Source organism: Manis pentadactyla, chromosome 2, assembly GCF_030020395.1.
Source record: "Manis pentadactyla isolate mManPen7 chromosome 2, mManPen7.hap1, whole genome shotgun sequence".
Taxonomy (NCBI): Eukaryota; Metazoa; Chordata; class Mammalia; order Pholidota; family Manidae; genus Manis; species Manis pentadactyla.
Window position 1 is genome coordinate 99,717,813 of NC_080020.1, and position 18,675 is coordinate 99,736,487.

Consider the following 18,675-nt stretch of genomic DNA (forward strand, 5'->3'; position numbering starts at 1 on the left):
TATTTGACATTTTGAAAGTATTAAAAAGGAATAAAAATACATTTTACAGAAACATTTGAGTAGTTGAGTAAAGCCACACTTACTGATTTCTTCCAGCTGTGAATGTGGATTCTTCCCACACAGAATATACACTGTCCTCTTTGACTAGTGATACTTTGTACATGGTACGAATGGCAGCATACACAGATGAAGGTGGAAAGGATGGTCCAGAATTCACTTTTACTACACCAAAGTTTGGTAAGAAATAATGACATTTGATCTTTCATCTTTTTTCTTTGACTAAAAATGGACTTTGTTCATATGCTAAAATTTTCTTTAAAATGCAGCTTTGGATTCATAGGAGTGAAGTGTTCATATATTATGATTTTTATATTGTTTATCTGCTTTTGGTTTTTTATACTATTGAAAATATATTCCTCACCGTTTTTGTTGTTTCATTAACTGGTTCTGATTTCACCTATACACTCTATATTCCAAAAGTCTTTGTTTACCTTTCTGAATGGTTTCATTTTCTTCACTGGCAAAGCAGCGTGGTCTCTTTCCTTCTTGTTCCTTTTTTAGGCAGGTTGCTGGAAAACTAGTCCATCCTTGAAGTTTCCACTTCCATGCCTCCCACTGAGTCTTTAGCCTGCTGAAACTAGTCTTTCAGCCCACCGTTCCACAGAAACCTCTCTGGTGTCACTCATCAAAGACCTCTTAGGTGTCATATCCATTGTATGCATTTTACTTCTTCATTTTTCCCTACACTTCTCAGCATTTGATTTAGTTAACTTCTCCATTCTTGAAACTGCCTCTTCTCTCGATTCTTCTAACCTTTTCTTTGTTTCTCTATGAGCATTCTCCTGAGTCTCCTCCTCCTCTGGTACTTCTTGGTCTCCTTTTCTACACTGCTTTCAAATGGTTTGTAATCTCCAGAGCTCTTCTGAGCCTTGTTAGTTAGTCTATTTAAACTCCTTGTCCCATAACTTCAGCCATCCACTCTTGCCTTCCCAAATATGTTTCTCTTTCTCTGTTCCATGCCACAACCCTTTGTTCCATGTTTCAAATTCCATGTTCCAACTCTTTGCCAAAGTTAGAAATTTAGATGTGAGTGTAGTAAATTTCTTCGTATCTTTTTTGCTTACTTGAGCCCCAACTATCAAGTTCTATTGTCATGCATTCTGACTACTGTCTGTGCAAGCCCTTACCTTTCTTTGACCATAGTTTCTCACCATTTTCTCCACCTTTTTCTGCCTTTCCCCAGTGTATTGCCCTAAGTTATAAATCCTTATATTCTCTTCTTTTGGCAGTTCCTGAAGCCTTGCTAAAGCAGACTTAGGCTGCTGTCTTGTTCCTACCACATTTTGAAACACAATAGAAAATACCTTGTTTTATTGTATTTATATTTGTAACCCCCACCTCCAGGTACCAACACAGTGAATGATAGCTCAGTATTCCTTAATTGGTTGAATGATGGCTGAATGAGAGAATAAATGGATGAGTGACCAGTATAAAATAGATAATAAAAGACCTTGAGCTTTTGCTATGGTGGCTAATGTGGGTAAAATTGTAGTATTTCCAGAATCTCTCACCTGGCTTTAGTGCATCTGCATAGCAATAGGTGTTACCAAAGGGTGGAGGGAAGTACCATCTCCATATCAATAGGTAAATTACAAGACCATGCAAGGGTTTATCTGGACCGCAGAGGCTGGGTGAAGCGCTCTCCTGCTGCAGCCAGGTCAAGAGAGAAAGACGGGATGACTGCTTATAAGAAATAAAAGAGTTTAACTTTATTTCTCCCTCTGACTGATTTGGGTTTTAGAGGTATTTTGCCCTGGGATTTTCCCCCAGAGTTACATCTGGTGGTAGTCGGCAGGACCTCTGAACCCAAAATCAGTCTACATGGGTGCAACCCTTGGGTGGGCTGCCTCTTGGGATGGTGGGGAGGCCTCAGTGGCTGAAGTGGTAGAGGATGAAGCTTTATTCAGGAACCCTGTATATGTGGGGCTTCCAGTTGGGGAGCTTCTAGTGGGGAATTGGTCTAGAGTAAAGCACCTTCTAGAGGGGTGGGGCCTTCCCCAGAAGTGGGGAAGAGTGGAGGCCCGGGAAGCTGCAGAATTAGCCCTCTGTTGGCTGGAAGACTTCTTAGAAGCCCTGAGTGGCCGTGTAGCTGCTGGCATTGTAGGAAGTCTCTTTGTCGAGATAGTGGAAAGTGTTACTGAGGGGAGAGAAAGGATTATCAAGGAGAGAGAGACTTCAGCGGGAGAGACACACACTTCAGCATTGCTTGGAGAAGCTGGGCGATGACCTATGGGATGCCCCTAAGAAAGAGAGACGGTTATTGAGAGGACAGGTCGCAGGTCGTGCTCCTGGAAAATCCTTAGCAACAGCAAGTGGGGAGGCAGCAGGAGAGTCCACGTTGGTAAAGGTCATGGTGGAGGGGAGGAAAGAGGGTGCCTTCAGCTCCGGAGATGGTGGAGGTGGTGTAGGTGGTGTCAGGAGAGGATGAGGGGGTGGAGCTGACAGCCTATTTGTTGCCGAGGCCACCGCCTGAGGCACCAGCCTCTCCTCTATTAAAGGCCCACCTGATTGTAATTAAGAAAGTAAAAGCAACAACTGTAGGCTCCTGAGGGGGAGGAGCAGCCCCCTCCCCAGGTTGTGGAGCACTCCGTGCTCCACCCCTATACCCAGGATGAGCTGGTGGACATGAGTGTCCGATATAGGCAGAGCCCATCATAACCTCTCCGTGTGGCTTTTGCATCTCTGGATATGGGAATGGAAAACATTGTTCTGTCAGGTTCAGAAATGAGTAGATTGGCTTCCCTGATGGTGCACCGTTCTCTTGCAGCGGTCGCAAAGTGCCCATCACACCTCAGGGAATCAGGTGCTTCTGGATTGGCTGTCAGCAGCCATCAGAGCAGTTCGGCCTAAGGGTGATTTACTGTACTTACCCACCGGCTGGAAAATGTATGCAGAGCTCCAACAGGTATTGCAGGAATTGGACATAAAAAATATCTATAATATGGACTCTACCTCAGGGCACCGATGAGGAGTTATTCACTGTAGGAATGAGAAATCTAGTGCTCCATACAGCTCCCCAATCTCTCCTTGGGTCCCTAGTGACTATTCTTGCCCCCCACATAGGGCAACCCATAAGTGAGCCTACTAGTACTTTAGCAGATCTGGGGGAGGTTGAAACAGTAAGGGCACGGAAGGAAGTATGGGCTACAACTGAAAGGAGAGGTGCAAAAGGCCCCATGAAGGTCTCAAGGGCCCAGACGTGGGTTGGTTTGATGAAAGCTGGGGTGTGAAAGAAAAACTTGATGGGGAGCCCAATAAGACCTTTTTAGAACTGTGGCACCAATTAAAGCTAGAGCAGCAGTTCCAGCTGCTGAGGTCCAGGACATGGAAGCCAGAGGCAAAGCCCATATCTAGCCTGTGTTCCTGCAAGACTTCGTGGGAGACAGCACTCAGGCTCTGCCTGGGCCCTCACCCCCACAGGATGATGATTGGACGTTGCGGTTCAGCTGAGGGAAGGGTCAATGCCCCTTACCTTGGGGTATGTGATGGGGACCAGAGGCCACATGTAGAATGATGTTTGTTAGTACCCAGTTAATGTGCAGTGTGTCCTGGCCCTGGTGGACACAGGAGCTGAATGCTCCATGATTTATTACGACCCCGAGGGTTTTCCAGGTCCCCCCCGCCACCCTCCCCGCCCTCAGGTGTCTAATACTGCGTGTGATGTTACACTCATGTCTGACTACCTTACAGATAAATGTGGCATTTTTGCAAGAGATTTTGGGTCTTGTAGGCTACTGGAGAGTGTTTATTCCACACTTGACACAAATTCTGAAGCCCTTATGCTGTTTGGTACAAAAGGGCGTCAGGTGGGGCTGGCATGAAATGTGTGCATTTATCTCTGCTGTTGCAAAATGGACAGTCAAGGCCGTGAAGGCCTTGAGTGAGACAGACCCATCAGGGCCCTGTGAGCTGGATGCCCATGTGACTGAAGATGGCAACAGCAGCACCTTGTAACCCAGGTGCATTGACTAGCAGCACAGCCTGCCTCAGGCAGAAGACAGTGTAAGCTCTAGCCTGTCAGTGGCGACTGCCTTGGACCTTTGAAGAGGTCAGCAGAATCCCGTTAGAAGTGCACTGTGTGACTGAGTCCAACAGCAACCTGAAGACTATGTCGCCTTGAACATTTTGACACATGGACCAACAATAGCTGGCCCTTCTGGCACCTTGGGAACAAGGCCTGGAAGTTGGCCTCCTGTGTATTTCTGGAGCAACAGCAGATTCGCCCCAAAGACCTTGGTAGTGTACCCAGAAAGGTCGGAAGGTAAGATCATCTTACCGGTGAGTTTTGTCTTAACCATTGTGGCCAGTTTATGTGCCTCCCACAGCCCTACATGTAGACCCATCAGTAACCCCCACAGGAAGAGGGGTGAAAGTCTGATATACTAGACCAGGATGAGATCCCATTCCTGCGACTGTCCTATCACAGGACCACTCTCTTGCATGTATCCTACCTGATGGACAAAATTTGCCTATGCTGGTGTCATTAAAACACATATAAGGTTATTTTCTTCTACAGTCCTTGTGGCCTGGAGTGCCCCCTAGCTGCAGCTGCCAAGTAATGATTGCTCTTGATCTAAACAAAGCTAGTGACTGCCTGTGGAATGGGTGAGCTATGGACTAAATCTGCCTAGGACTTTGAACCTAGCTGAAGCCTCTGGCTTGAGGATTATCATGATTTTAGTGCTGTTGCTATTTTTTTTTTTATTTTGGTATCATTAATCTACAATTACATGAAGAACATTATGTTTACTAGACTCCCCCCATCACCAAGTACCCCCCCACATGCCCCATTACAGTCACTGTCCTTCAGCGTAGTAAGATGCTGTAGAATCACTACTTGTCTTCTCCGTGTTGTACAGCCCTCCCCATGACCCCCCTACATTACACATGCTAATCACAATGCCCGCCTTTCTCCCCCACCCCCACTATCCCTCCCTTCCCACCCATCCTCCACAGTCCCTTTCCCTTTGGTAACTGTTAGTCCATTCTTGGGTTCTGTGAGTCTGCAGCTGTTTTGCTCCTTCAGTTTTTCCTTTGTTCTTATACTCCACAGATGAGTGAAATCATTTGATACTTGTCTTTCTCTGCCTGGCTTATTTCACTGAGCATAATACCCTCTAGCTCCATCCATGTTGTTGCAAATGGTAGGATTTGTTTTCTTCTTATGGCTGAATAGTATTCCATTGTGTATATGTACCACCTCTTCTTTATCCATTCATCTACTGATGGACACTTACGTTGCTTCCATTTCTTGGCTATTATAAACAGTGCTGTGATAAACATAGGGGTGCATATGTCTTTTTCAAACTGGGCTGCTGCATTCTTAGGGTAAATTCCTAGGAGTGAAATTCCTGGATCAAATGGTATTTCTATTTTTATGTTTGAAGAACCTCCATACTGCTTTCACAAAGGTTGAACTAATTTACATTCCCACCAGCAGTGTAGGAGGGTTCCCCTTTCTCCACATCCTTGCCAACATTTGTTCTTGTCTGTCTTTTGGATGTTGGGCATCCTAACTGGTGTGAGGTGATATCTCATTGTGGTTTTAATTTTCCTTTCTCTGATGATTAACGATGTGGAGCATCTTTCCATGTGCCTGTTGGCCATCTGAATTTCTTCTTTGGAGAACTGTCTGTTCAGCTCCTCTGCCCATTTTTTAATTGGATTGATTTTTGTTTGTTGCGGTGTGTGAGCTCTTTATATATTTTGGATGTCAACCCTTTATCAGATCTGTCGTTCATGAATATATTCTCCCATACTGTAGGATGCCTTTTTGTTCTATTGGTGGTATCCTTTGCTGTACTGAAGCTTTTCAGCTTGATATAGTCCCACTTGTTCATTTTTGCTTTTGTTTCTCTTGCCCGGGGAGATATGTTCATGAAGAGGTTGCTCATGTTTATGTCCAAGAGATTTTTGCCTATGTTTTCTTTCTAAGAATTTTATGGTTTCGTGACTTACATTCAGGTCTTTGATCCATTTTGAATTTACTTTTGTGTATGGGGTTAGACAGTGATCCAGTTTCATTCTCTTACATGTAGCTGTCCAGTTTTGCCAACACCAGCTGTTGAAGAGGCTGTCATTTCCCCATTGTATGTCCATGGCTCCTTTATCATATATTAGACTGACCATATATGTTTGGGTTAATATCTGAACTCTCTCTTCTGTTCCACTGGTCTGTGGGTCTGTTCTTGTGCCAGTGCCAAATTGTCTTAATTACTGTGGCTTTGTAGTAGAGCTTGACGTTGGGAAGCGAGATCCCCCCTGCTTTATTCTTCCTTCTTAGGATTGCTTTAGCTATTCGAGGTCTTTTGTGGTTCCATATGAATTTTAAAACTATTTGTTCCAGTTCATTGAAGAATGCTGTTGGTAATTTGATAGGGATTACATTGAATCTGTAGATTGCCTTAGAAAGGATGGCCATTTTGACAATATTAATTCTTCCTACCCAAGAGCATGGGATGAGTTTCCATTTGTTAGTGTCCTCTTTAATTTCTCTTAAGAGTGTCTTGTAGTTTTCAGGATATAGGTCTTTCACATCCTTGGTTAGGTTTATTCCTAAGTATTTTATTCTTTTTGATGCAATTGTGATTAGTGCTGTTGCTATTTTATGTTATTAACCTGGTTGCAATGCTCCAGTTTTCTCGCACAGGGACCATTGCGGAAGATAGGGAACGTGTAGATTGTGAGGCGAGATTTCTGGAGAGGTGGGCTGTGGGTAAAACTAATGTTTCCAAAATCTCTCGCCTGGCTTTAGTGCATCTGCATATCAATAGGTGTTTCCAGGGGTGGAGAGAATTATGCTATTTCCATATCAATAGGTAATTACAAGGGTGTGACCAGAGAGGTTGGGTGGAGCTCTCTTCTGCAGCTGGGTCAAGAGAGAGACTGGATGACTACATGTGGTGACATGTAATACCTATGTTAAGATATATATATATGCATATTAATGTGTATTTAACAAATACTTGAAATAAAACTTTGTGCCACGATCTTTAAGAAAATAAAAATAATAAACTTACAAAATATCCCAATTATTTAAGTCATATTTATTATATAGGGAATTTAGACTAAAATACAAAGAAGAAAAGTCACTCCTAATCCCTCATCCAAAATAATCTCAATATATTTGTATATCCTTCTAGTCTTTTCCTTGCATACATTTTTTCCAAAATTTAGATCATACTTACTAGTATTACTTTGTCATCTGCTTTTTTCAAAACTGACCTATTGTTTATGAAGTTATACAGTATAAGTAAACAAAACAGCCATTTGGGCCATATAGAGAGTAGAGAAGGAATTTAAAGATAACAGTTGGTGGGTGGGTGCGGGGTGTAGCTTGACCTTCAAAGAAGATTTTGTGGAGGACACAGTATTTGAGCCTTGAAGTGAGGATGTGGACAGCTGAAGACAGGAAGAATGCATCTTAGAGCAGCAAGGCATAAAGGCCTGAGGCATAAAAACAATAAGTTTAACATCAGTCCAGTCTGCCTGAATTTGATTGTCATATATGTGAGAATGTTAGCATTCGGAAATATTTTCTGACCTATAGTTTATTCTAAGCATGGATCTGATTTCTTGATTTCTGTTAGGCTTCATAGAATTACTTATACAGGGATGTGTATAGTGAAAAGATGATAAAGTGAATAGTATATAATTATAGTATTACTTTCATACATTTTTCCTGTAAAAGACTAATTAAAAAGAAGGCTGAAAGAGTTAACCAGAAACAACCATACGGCAAATCATTAAAAATATTTCCAATATAAATTGTCCCAATTAGTGATTCATTTGATCATAAGCTCTCTCTTAAATGCAGATAGAGATTCAGAATGGTATTTAGGCATCTCAGGCTTGTTGCTTTTTAAATGATATTCCTACTTCTGCCACTCCTTGTACCCATTAAGATTATCTTAAAATTCTTACCCCTAAATCAGCGCTGTCTTTTTGAAAACAGTAAATAACTATTACAATATTGCTTGAATGTTACATTTTTATTCCTTGAAGTTTATTTACATCTGTAATATAATTACTAAGATTGTCTTAACTTTTCCTGTCTATCCAGTACTCACAGAACTCAAAGAAGTTTTTGCTAAGACTCTTCTCAGTATAGATCATGAATGTAATATAAAATAGTTAGGTTTGAAAGTATCTTAACTTACTGAGTAGATGATCTATCCAATAAACTGAATTAATCATTTTTATTCTCCCAACCAACCTACATTTTATGCTATTACTATGTGGCCAAGTTACTGTGTCAGGCATAAGTGTCTAGGATATGATTTACCAAGAAAAGAGACCAGGGGGGAAAACAACCTTTAAGTTTGAAAAGGCCTGCCAAAAGATTAGGGTGATATTTCATCCTAATTGAGTGACCTGGTTGGGAAGTTGCATTATTTTTCTTTAATATATTTGTCAACAATTATTTTCCTTCTTACCCCTTTCTGTTTTATTAGCCCAAGGAGAAATTGAAGCCATAGTTGTGCCTGTTTGCTTAGCATTCCTTTTGACAACCCTTTTGGGAGTATTGTTCTGCTTTAATAAGCGAGACCTGTAAGTACCTTCTCACTCATTTTTGCATTTTCCCCCAGGTTTATTGAACTATGATTTACATGACAATAAAATTCTTCCATTTTAAGTATATGGTTTGATGAATTTTTGTAACTGTATGTGGACATAGAATTACTATCACAGTCAAGATAGGAAACATTTCCACCACTCTAAAAAGTTTTCTCATTCTGTTCTGTAGTCTATCTTGTTCCACAGTCCCTGGCCCAGGCAATCATGGGGTCAGGAGTTCGCTATAATTTTGCCTTTTCCAGGATTTCATATAGTCTTTTGTGTGTGATGTCTTTTGCATAGTGTATTTTTAAGATTCACCTATATTGTTACATATACTAATATTTTCTTATTGGATAGTATTCTATAGTATAGATAAATCAAAATTTATCCATACATCAGTTACAGAAGTTTAGGGCATTCTTTTATTATTGGCTATTAAGAATAATGTAATGAACATACACAAAGAAATCTTTGTGTAGGCATATTATTTATCTTGGATAAATACCCAGTAGTGGGATTATTGAGTCATATGGTAATTGCATATTTAACTTTATAAGAAATTGTCAAACTTTTTCAAAGTGTTTATATCATCTTGTATTCTCATCAGCAGTGTGAGAATGTCAGTTGTTCCCTATTATTATCAACATTTGGTATTCTCAGGGTTTTAATTTTAGCCATTTGTTGTCATGGGTGTGTGGTGCTATCTCATTGTGGCTTTAATTTCCATTTCCCTAATAACTGATAATGGATCTTTTCATGTGCCATTTATATATTTTTCATGATACATCTTCTGAAATCTTTTGGCCATTTTTAAATGGGCTTGTTTGTCCTTTTAACATTAAACTATAAATTTTTTTCAAATACGTGTTTTGCAAATTCTGGTCTTGCTTTTGTTTTTCTAACTATGACTTAGAAAAGCAAAAGTTGTTTGTTTTGATGAAGTCTATTTTATCAGGTGTTTTAAAGTGGTGCCTAACCCAGTATCACAAATATGTTTTCCTATTTTTCCTTTAGAAGTTTCATCATTTTGGCTCTATATGACTATTTAGAATTAATTTTTGCTTATGGTGTGAGGTCAGGATCAAAGTTCCTTTTTTTCTGCAGATGTTTAGTACCAGCATCATTTATTGAAAAAGACTATCTTTTTCCTGTTGAGTTACCTCGATAACCTTTCCCAAAATAATTGTCCATGTAAGTCTGGCTCTATTGGTAGATGCTTGATTCTGTTCCATTGTTGCATATGTCTATTCTTGCCACTACCACACTGTCTTGATTAGTATAGATCTATAGTAAGGTTTGAGGGCAGGTAGTGGGGTTCCTCTAATAGGTTTTTTTTTTCCAAAATTATTTTGGCTAGATTCTTGCCTTTTTATATAAATTGTATTAGCTTATCAATTTCCTTTAAAAAAGCCACTAGAATTTTGATTGGGATTTTATTGAACCTACAGATCAGTTTAGGGGAAAATGCAATCTGAACATGAGTGCGCATGTTCATGAGCCACATGAGTCTTTTAATCTGTGAAGATTGTATATCTCTTATCTGGGTTTTAATTTCCTTGTGCAGTGTTTTGTAGTTTTCAGTGGACAGGCCTTGTATTATTTTACATTAAATTTATTCCTAGGTATTTTTTATACTATTGTAAGTGGAATTTTAGTATTTTTTATTGCTCATCACTGGAAATAGAAATGCAATTGATTTTCTTAGTAAATTGATCTTGTATACTGAGACCTTGGTAAATTAATTTACTCTAGTGGCTTTTTGGCTTCATTTGGCTCTTCTACATGCATATACAGTGTGTTGTCTGCAAGGAAGGATGATTATTCCAATCTTTTATGCTTTTAGTTCTTACTGTACTGGCTAGGACCTCCAGTACAATGTGGAATAGAAGTGGTGAGAACCAACATCTTTCCATTATTCCTGATTTTAGAGAAGAAAGCATTCAGTCTTTTGCCATTGTGTGTGATGTTATCTGTAAGTTAAGGAAGTGCTCTTATTTCTGTTGTGCTGAGAGTTCTGTCATGAATGGGTCTTGAATTTTGTCAAAGCTTTTTTTCATCCATTGTGATGATTGTATTGATTTTTCCCCTTCCTTGAATTTTATTTTGAATTTCATGTATCCTTGAGAGTTTTATTTATCCTTGCATTGCTTGGATTTTGCTGGACTCTGTTCATGAATTATAGAGGCCTGTCTTTTGTGGTGTCTTTGGTTTTGGAAAGTATGTAATAACTGAATACCTCATAAAATTAATGGGGACGTGTTACTTCCTCTGTTTTCTGGGAGAGTCTCTGTAGGATGGGTATTATTTCCTCTTTAAATGTTAGATAGAATTCACAAGTGAAGCTGTCTGGGTCTGAGATTTTCTTTGTGGGGAGATTTTTAATTAAAAATTCAATTTCTCTTACATGTAAAGGGCTATCAATGTTTTTCTTTTTCAGTCTATTTTAGTAACTTGTGTCTTTCAAGGAATTCATCTATTGATTGGCTGCTCTGTTAGTCTAGGTCATTAACTTTATTGCTTTTTGCTTTTTACATTTTGTCCAGATTTTATAGTTGTTCCTACAGGAGAGTAAGTTTGGTGGGATCTTACTACTCCTAATTTTATATTTGAACATTTTCAGGATGACTCACTTCTTATATTTCTTTATACATAAGGACCTCTAACTTTGGACTAGGAACTATGTTTACCTTAAGTAGGTTTTTGATGATGGGGATATCCTGAATTATTGTTAATACTATCTACCATTCTTCTTTGTGAATAATCAAATTTATAATCTAGATTCTTTTATTTGGAAGTTGAACATTTTTGTTGTGGTTGGGAGGGGTTGTACCACAATGTTTTGTGACCTGGTCAAAGTTTAAGTCGTTTTTATTGTGTAATTTTATTTCAGAGGTTTTTTAATTGAGTACTGGTTGCTAGCTTTAGCCTTGTTAACAGTTTTTCTTATAACTAGATGAAGAATCTTATGCATTTTCAACAGTATGTTTCTATTGATTACAAAAAAAAATTGTTTGCTTTGAGATGCAGTATTTATTTAATTGGTTTGGTTCTTTAGATACTTAGATGGGAATGTGTTTAGAAATAGGGACTATTCATTGTTTATTACCTGTAATTCTTTTCTCTCTAGAATTAAAAAACACATCTGGCCTAATGTTCCAGATCCTTCAAAGAGTCATATTGCCCAGTGGTCACCTCACACACCTTTAAGGGTAAGAGAAAATGTTCCTGACTTGTTTACAAATGTATCCTAAAGTCTCTTGTATATTTTAGAGTTCAACCAAAAAGTAAGACTGTGTCTAAAAGTTAATGAAAACAAGCAGTACATAAATGAGAATTTTAATCGAAATTTAAAATAATACATACAAATTCTGGGAGTTTATCATAATAGCGTTATTTGTTCCAATATTCCTAATTATGTTCAGTAAACAAAAAATGAACTTGCAAATTGGAAACAAAGTGTTAATACTGTTGTAAACATTTTGGATTGACTGTAAAAATCAAGTCTGCCATTTTAACACTGACGAAATAATTTCTGGAAATCTACACTAAACTCTTTGAATTTCCTAAAGGAGAAATAATTTGTATTCATTAACTTCTATATTATTTTGTAATAGTCTTTGAATATCATATTCCATGAAACTGTTCCTAGCTTTTCTATAGAGTTAATCCTAGGCCTACCTAGTTTAGGCATGAAATATATTTTGATAAGCTACTGGCCTGCAGATACTAACAATATTGAGTTGGAATTTTGAGGAAATAAAGCTTGATTAATACTTAGACTCATTTCATACCTGTAATTCAGGTAGTTGATAGTGTTCTAGTGGTAAAGATTATCTCTGCAGCTTTAACATTTGCCATAGATACATACTTATTTCATGGTGTCTAAATAAACATGTACCATAGGCAATAATCAATTTTCTCTCTTCCTTAGCATAATTTTAATTCAAAAGATCATATGTACTCAGATGGCAATTTCACGGATGTAAGTGTTGTGGAAATAGAAGCAAATGAAAAAAAGCCTTTTCCAGAAGATCTGAAATCACTGGACCTCTTCAAGAAAGAAAAAATTAGTACTGAAGGACACAGTAGTGGTATTGGAGGGTCTTCGTGCATGTCGTCTTCTAGGCCAAGCATTTCTAGCAGTGATGAAAATGAATCTGCCCAAAACACTTCAAGCACTGTCCAGTATTCCACTGTGGTACATAGTGGCTACAGACACCAGGTTCCATCAGTCCAAGTCTTTTCAAGATCCGAGTCCACCCAGCCCTTGTTAGATTCTGAAGAGCGGCTGGAAGAACTACAGCTAGCAGATAGCAGTGATGTCATTTTGCCCAAGCAACAGTATTTCAAGCAAAACTGCAGTCAACATGAAACCAGTCCAGATATTTCAGACTTTGAAAGGTCAAAGCAAGTTTCAGTCAATGAAGATCTTGTTAGACTTAAACAGCAGCAAATTTCAGATCCTATTCCACAGTCCTGTGGATCTGGGGAAATGAAAATGTTTCAAGAAGTGTCTGCAGCAGATCCTTTTGGTCCAGGTACTGAGGGACAAGTAGAGAGATTTGAAGCAGTTGGGATGGAGGCTGTGATTGATGAAGAAATGCCTAAAAGTTACTTACCACAGACTGTGAGACAAGGTGGCTACATGCCTCAGTGAAAGACTAGTCCCTATTATAACTTCAGCAGTACCTATAAAGTAAAGCTAAAAATATTTATCTGTGATTTCAGATAAAAATAATCTTCACTCACTGAAGATGATCATTTTCTTGGAGGACATAAAATGTACTATCCTCCCACATGGGCTATTTCTATTCCAGAATATCTGGGATTCTACTTTAAGCACTACATAAACTGACTTCATCCTCTGACTAGCTGAATGACTTTGTGCTGTTTCAGGATGTTTGCACTGAAGAAAAACAGAAAGCTTGCCTGAAAACTGTAAAGTAAAAACAGCTTTTGTTTTGTTACCTAGAAATCAGAGGGTATTTCAGTAATAAGCAATGATAAACTTAGCACAGCTATACTGATTTTAATGACAGTAGTTACCAAAGTGGTTTAGGGGAAAGTTCATAAAAAAAAAATTAGAGGAGCAAGGTTTAAACCCTCTCCTTCAGCTGAAAACCTAATTTAAAAAGAGGTTTGGACAGTGTAACTGGATGAACCCAGCATTTGTTACCTGATTTTTTAAAAATTGGGATCATTTATAATCATACCAACTCATTCTCTTCCATTGGTAATGATGCTGTCAGTTACTGGAAAAAAGGCATTCTGGAGTTTTAATTTGGCAAATGAAAAATACTAATTTTTAAGTATTACATTTAACTAAATTTTCAAAAATTTGCTGTCTTTATTGACAACTTCTTTGACGATCCATTTCACAAACTCAACAGAGTACCCAGATAGAGCTGGGAATGAATGCCACAAAAGATCTTAAGCATTTAAAAAATTCTTTGTAGTTTATAAAAGCTTAAATTGTTAACATTTTTCTATACGTGTATATAAACATTATTGACCCTTCTCAAGACTTCAGAAAATTTAGTTGATGAAGCACTTTGTCTTCAGCTTGAAATGTTCTCATGTGCTTTGTTTTGAATTTTAAGTAGACCAAGATGGAAATTGTTTTCTACCAGATGTTTGAAGTCAAACTAAGAAGACTGGGGCAGTGACCAGTGGCAAAGCAAATAAAACATAACCCCAAAATGTACATGTTAAGCTTAGTAAATACCACATTTAGCAAATACCCTTACTGTAGAAGCACTTAGTACTTTAATCTGCCAGTTCTAAGGTAGGTGGAACTTAGTTCTACATTGTGATTTAGGAATATCTTAGACCTCTTCCCATATGCTCTGTTCTTCAGAGAAGTGAGCCAGGCCTCCAGAGTTTAGCACTAAACACACTCTTGCATTTATTCCATTGCATATCCAGCGCGCTTGATGAGGAGGCGGGTCTAAAGGTAGGAGCTGAGTAAAAAGTTGTCATAAGTCATTAGTCTTTACAACTGCTATCAAGGTTTTAGTTTTCTGTCAGGTTTAAGTTGGAGACAAATCTGAAGTAGTTTGTAGAGGTTATTGAATAAAAGGTTAAGAAAATTGGTATATATTTATAGTTGAAATATAAAGTCTGCTCATTACTCTCAGAATATTGTTCACATTAGATTTCCTGTTACACTTTACTTCTATTCTTGCCTAATACTTTGAGTTCTTTCATTTTTATGGTCTTTTTGAGACAGAGCAGATGCTTTATTCTGACTTATCCAAGTTCTGCAAAACCACCATGAGATTGGCAGAATGACAGAATAAGGAAATAGGCCTCAGAGATTAACAAGCACGAACAGAGACCCCAAATTCACAGTACAGGATAATAGTGTCAACACCATTTAAGTTGGTCATCAAAGGCTAGTCCAAAATCGACTTCATTTATATTGCTAATGTCTGTTAAGAAATTTACATTTTTCATTTCCTCAAAATAAGTAATCATATTTTGTAATCATATTTAGCTGTTATCTTCCTCATAACAAGTAGTGTTGGTAACATTCTCATGGAAGTTTGTACATGGGTGCTGAAGGTCAGTTATAAAATGTGAACTCATGATCGCTAAAGGAATGATAATGAAGAGTCATTTAAATAAGAAAATGATAAAAGCATTTGTATGTTGAAACTTGTATAGACCATGGTGCAGTGAGTGAATATCCCCCTACCACAAGAGCACTTTAGACATATTAAATGGATATGGTCACTGCAAAAATCTATTCAGGAAATGTATATTTGTTCACTAATATGTAACATATGTCTTTGCCCAAAAAGAGAAATACAATCATGAAACTTGTTCCAAGTACAAAATTACTTGCCCAAGGCATGTCTCAGAATAATTTGTTTCAGTGTATATAAACCGTATTTTAGGCAGAAAAACAAATCTGGTTTATGCGAAAATTAACTATGTGTAAGTTAAAGATATAATGAGTAAACATCTGATAACTGAAAATTTAAAGTAATGCTAGCACAACAGAGCAGCCTCTTTCTGAACAAAACTCACTGCTTCTAATGGAGTTGCCCTCTTGTAGGATGAAAATAAGCCTATATTACATGTAGTGCGGTTGTAATTTGACTGTTACTCATTTCTTTGGTGTCCCACTCTTGTCCCTATAAAGGCATATTGCTGAGAAACTATCGGAAAACTATCCAACTTCCAAACCATTCAAATAAGTTTAGTCCTTTTTTAACATAGATCAGTCAGCACTCAGGAATATACCCAGCATGTAAAAGCAGAGGAAAAGCATTCCCATGTTCTGTGTTCACATCTGTTCTCTACCTAATTCAGTTCATTTCAGCCTTATTCCTTGATAAGCGATTACACACATCCAATGATCCTAGCTTACTGTGAAGGTAAAGGTTAATGACGTTGAAATGAACTAAACATTTATGGATGCTCATTCAAAGTAGAACATCTAAAATAGCTTTATATATAGAAACCTAACAAATTTTAAAAGATGTTTTTTTTCTGTCCACACAGTTAACTCATTAAAATCATGACATATATGTAGTTGAATAATTTTCTAGAATTCCCTAAAATGTGTCTGTTAACTGGCATATACTGACTACATATCAAGTAGGAGAGCGCTTCCTCAAATCTCCTCTGTTTGGTTTTAAGAACAAATTTCTAAACCATATACTACTGTTTCACTAGTTCTGCTGAAATGGGTAAAATGTAAAAATAATAAACTACATAAAACTTAAAATTATAACTTTTTTATTGTAGGTCATGTTAGATTCTGTTGCCCAGGTAAGATTACTTAAAAAATTTTTTTTGCACTTTTCTATAAATTAAGATTATGTGAAGCCATAAAATAGCAAGGTATTTAAGTTTAGCCTAAAATCAGGCATTGTCACAGATTTCAAAGGTGGTATAAACTGGCAAACTTAGTCTAATTCTTTGAACTGGTTCTTGGCAGCAGTTCCTTTTCTGACTGTTTATAAACAGAACTCATATAAGTTCATACTTTCCAGAGCCAAATGATACCTTCTGGATTCTACTAGCATGTGCCTCAGCATGATATTTTAGTATAGAGTGCATTTAAATAAGAAGGCAGCTCTGGGTGATCTGTTATCCATTTATTCCTAAATTTTTAATGGCCTTTTGTAGTCAGTAGTTCACCCAAACGGGTTAGTTTAACTTCATTAGCCACATGGTCTTTAATGATCATGATGGCAGATCATGATGAATATTCATTTAAGGCCAGTGGTGGCAGGTGTTCCAGATCTTTTACCCTGTGAACACAATTTTTATCTGAATGATAACTGTTTTAAATGCTGTTATGTGATGTATAGGAAAGAAAGGGATATTTTAAAGGTGGATATTTGAAAATTCTTTAGTCTTATGTATACTGAATAATATACTTAAAAATGTGTGCAATTTGCTAGTACTACAATACAGTGATTAGCATTAGTTAATGTGTCCCCTTTATATACTGTGTCCCATTTACTTGTAAGTGCAATCTTTTTCACTTGGCTATTTTACCACCATCTAATCTAACTTCATATAGGAGGCTTGTCTACAGTATTGTATTTTTATCTTTGCAGTGAATTGCATGTGCTAATTGTAACCACAACCATCATTTTTATGTTGACATAACTCTAAATGTTACCATAAATGTTTTCTTATATATCATCTCTAAGTTTTATTACATATATCATCTCTAATCCTTTAGGTAAACTTAAGAAATAAATTCTTGTTCAAATTTTATCTGTGTATGGTCACTACCCTTTGATGTCATTACACATAAAGTCTGAGGTAGCAGTGTTGGGTCTTAGCATAAACTAGATGCTTTATGAGGGTTCATGCTTTTTAACTGTTCATTTAGCATAATGGATTTAGAAGAAAATTGATACACTAGCTTGGCCTTAACATATAGAATGAACCTCGTAGATGGCAAATTAATGTACCAGTTTTCCAGATGTACCGAGTTCTGGAATCCCAGGGGATTCTTACTAAGGCGTTGCCAAGAGACAGCCAGGACCCAGGTGCTGCGCCGCCATGCGGCCCGTCAGACACTGCCTCGGAGTGAGGCCTGAATGCCTAGCATTCCACGCTGCCCACCGACGTTGCTGAACAGCACTGTGGGGAACTAACTCCGTCAACAACCCTGGTGTTGTGGTCTCACATAAAGTGTGCAACAAGTCAATCTACCAGACTTCATCCCTTCACATACATACTAAAGGTTGCAGTCAGAATAACTTGGCTTTGGACGATGTGTTCCTTTGTTTAGAATCTTATATTTTGTTAGCTCTTACAGGCTCAGCCTTATTTGTGGTACATCCTGATTTACCCTAATTTATATTATGGATCCAGTTAATCCTGTTTAATTATCTCGCAGAGCTGCTGTTTCCCTAGCCCAGAGGCAGAGAAACAATTTTAACTTTAAGCTTTTTTCTCTTTGAAGATATTTAAAACATTCCATGCTTCAAACATAAAATTTAGTACAACAAACTGTGTGTGTGCACTTACGTGTTATCCAATGTGTTGGCTAGTTACTAAAGAGAACAGGAAAAAAGCAACAAGAAGAACTGGAGAAAAGCAGAGGGAAGCACACCACCAGATTTCAGCAAAGGGCTCGGGTCCCTGCTGCTGTTCACTCAGGTTGGCTCGTGGTTGACCCAGAAACATTCTAGAAAGTGTATTTCTCAACAGCTTAGAACAATTGTATCTCTACTGAGGGGAAAAAAAGACAACCCTTAAATTCAAAATTCAACATTTTTACATTATATTCTCCCAGATGCTAACGATTTTAAGCAGATGGGAAGGCGGCATAGGTTTGTTTTTAGGAAAATGTGGACTTTTGAAACCTTGTTCTTACACTTCAGGCATGTATGACATGACTAGAATTGTCTTATTCTTGAACATTGTTAGAATTATCCCCCACTTAAGTGGTTTTATACAGTTACGCATTTGTATGAAATTGGCTCTTACTAGGGGTAACATGGTGAGATACATAATGGGAATCCTCACATGAAATAAAAATCGGGATGAAAAAAAAAGCATTTCTCATTCCAGCTGCCTCAT

The 18,675-nt window shown here is 37.8% G+C and overlaps 1 protein-coding gene across 2 annotated transcripts in view; it reads left to right on the plus strand.

Annotated features, from left to right (window-relative positions):
• Nucleotides 1–17,358, plus strand: part of IL6ST (interleukin 6 cytokine family signal transducer) — a 67,182-nt gene extending 49,824 nt beyond the window's left edge. For both annotated transcript variants that reach the window (XM_036900227.2, XM_036900246.2), the window contains 4 exons: nt 97–237; nt 8,514–8,610; nt 11,747–11,828; nt 12,551–17,358. In XM_036900227.2, coding sequence (XP_036756122.1) covers nt 97–237; nt 8,514–8,610; nt 11,747–11,828; nt 12,551–13,276 — 1,046 coding nt within the window. In that variant the 3' untranslated portion in view covers nt 13,277–17,358. The remainder of the gene's footprint in view (nt 1–96; nt 238–8,513; nt 8,611–11,746; nt 11,829–12,550) is intronic.
• Nucleotides 17,359–18,675: the final 1,317 nt, after the last annotated feature.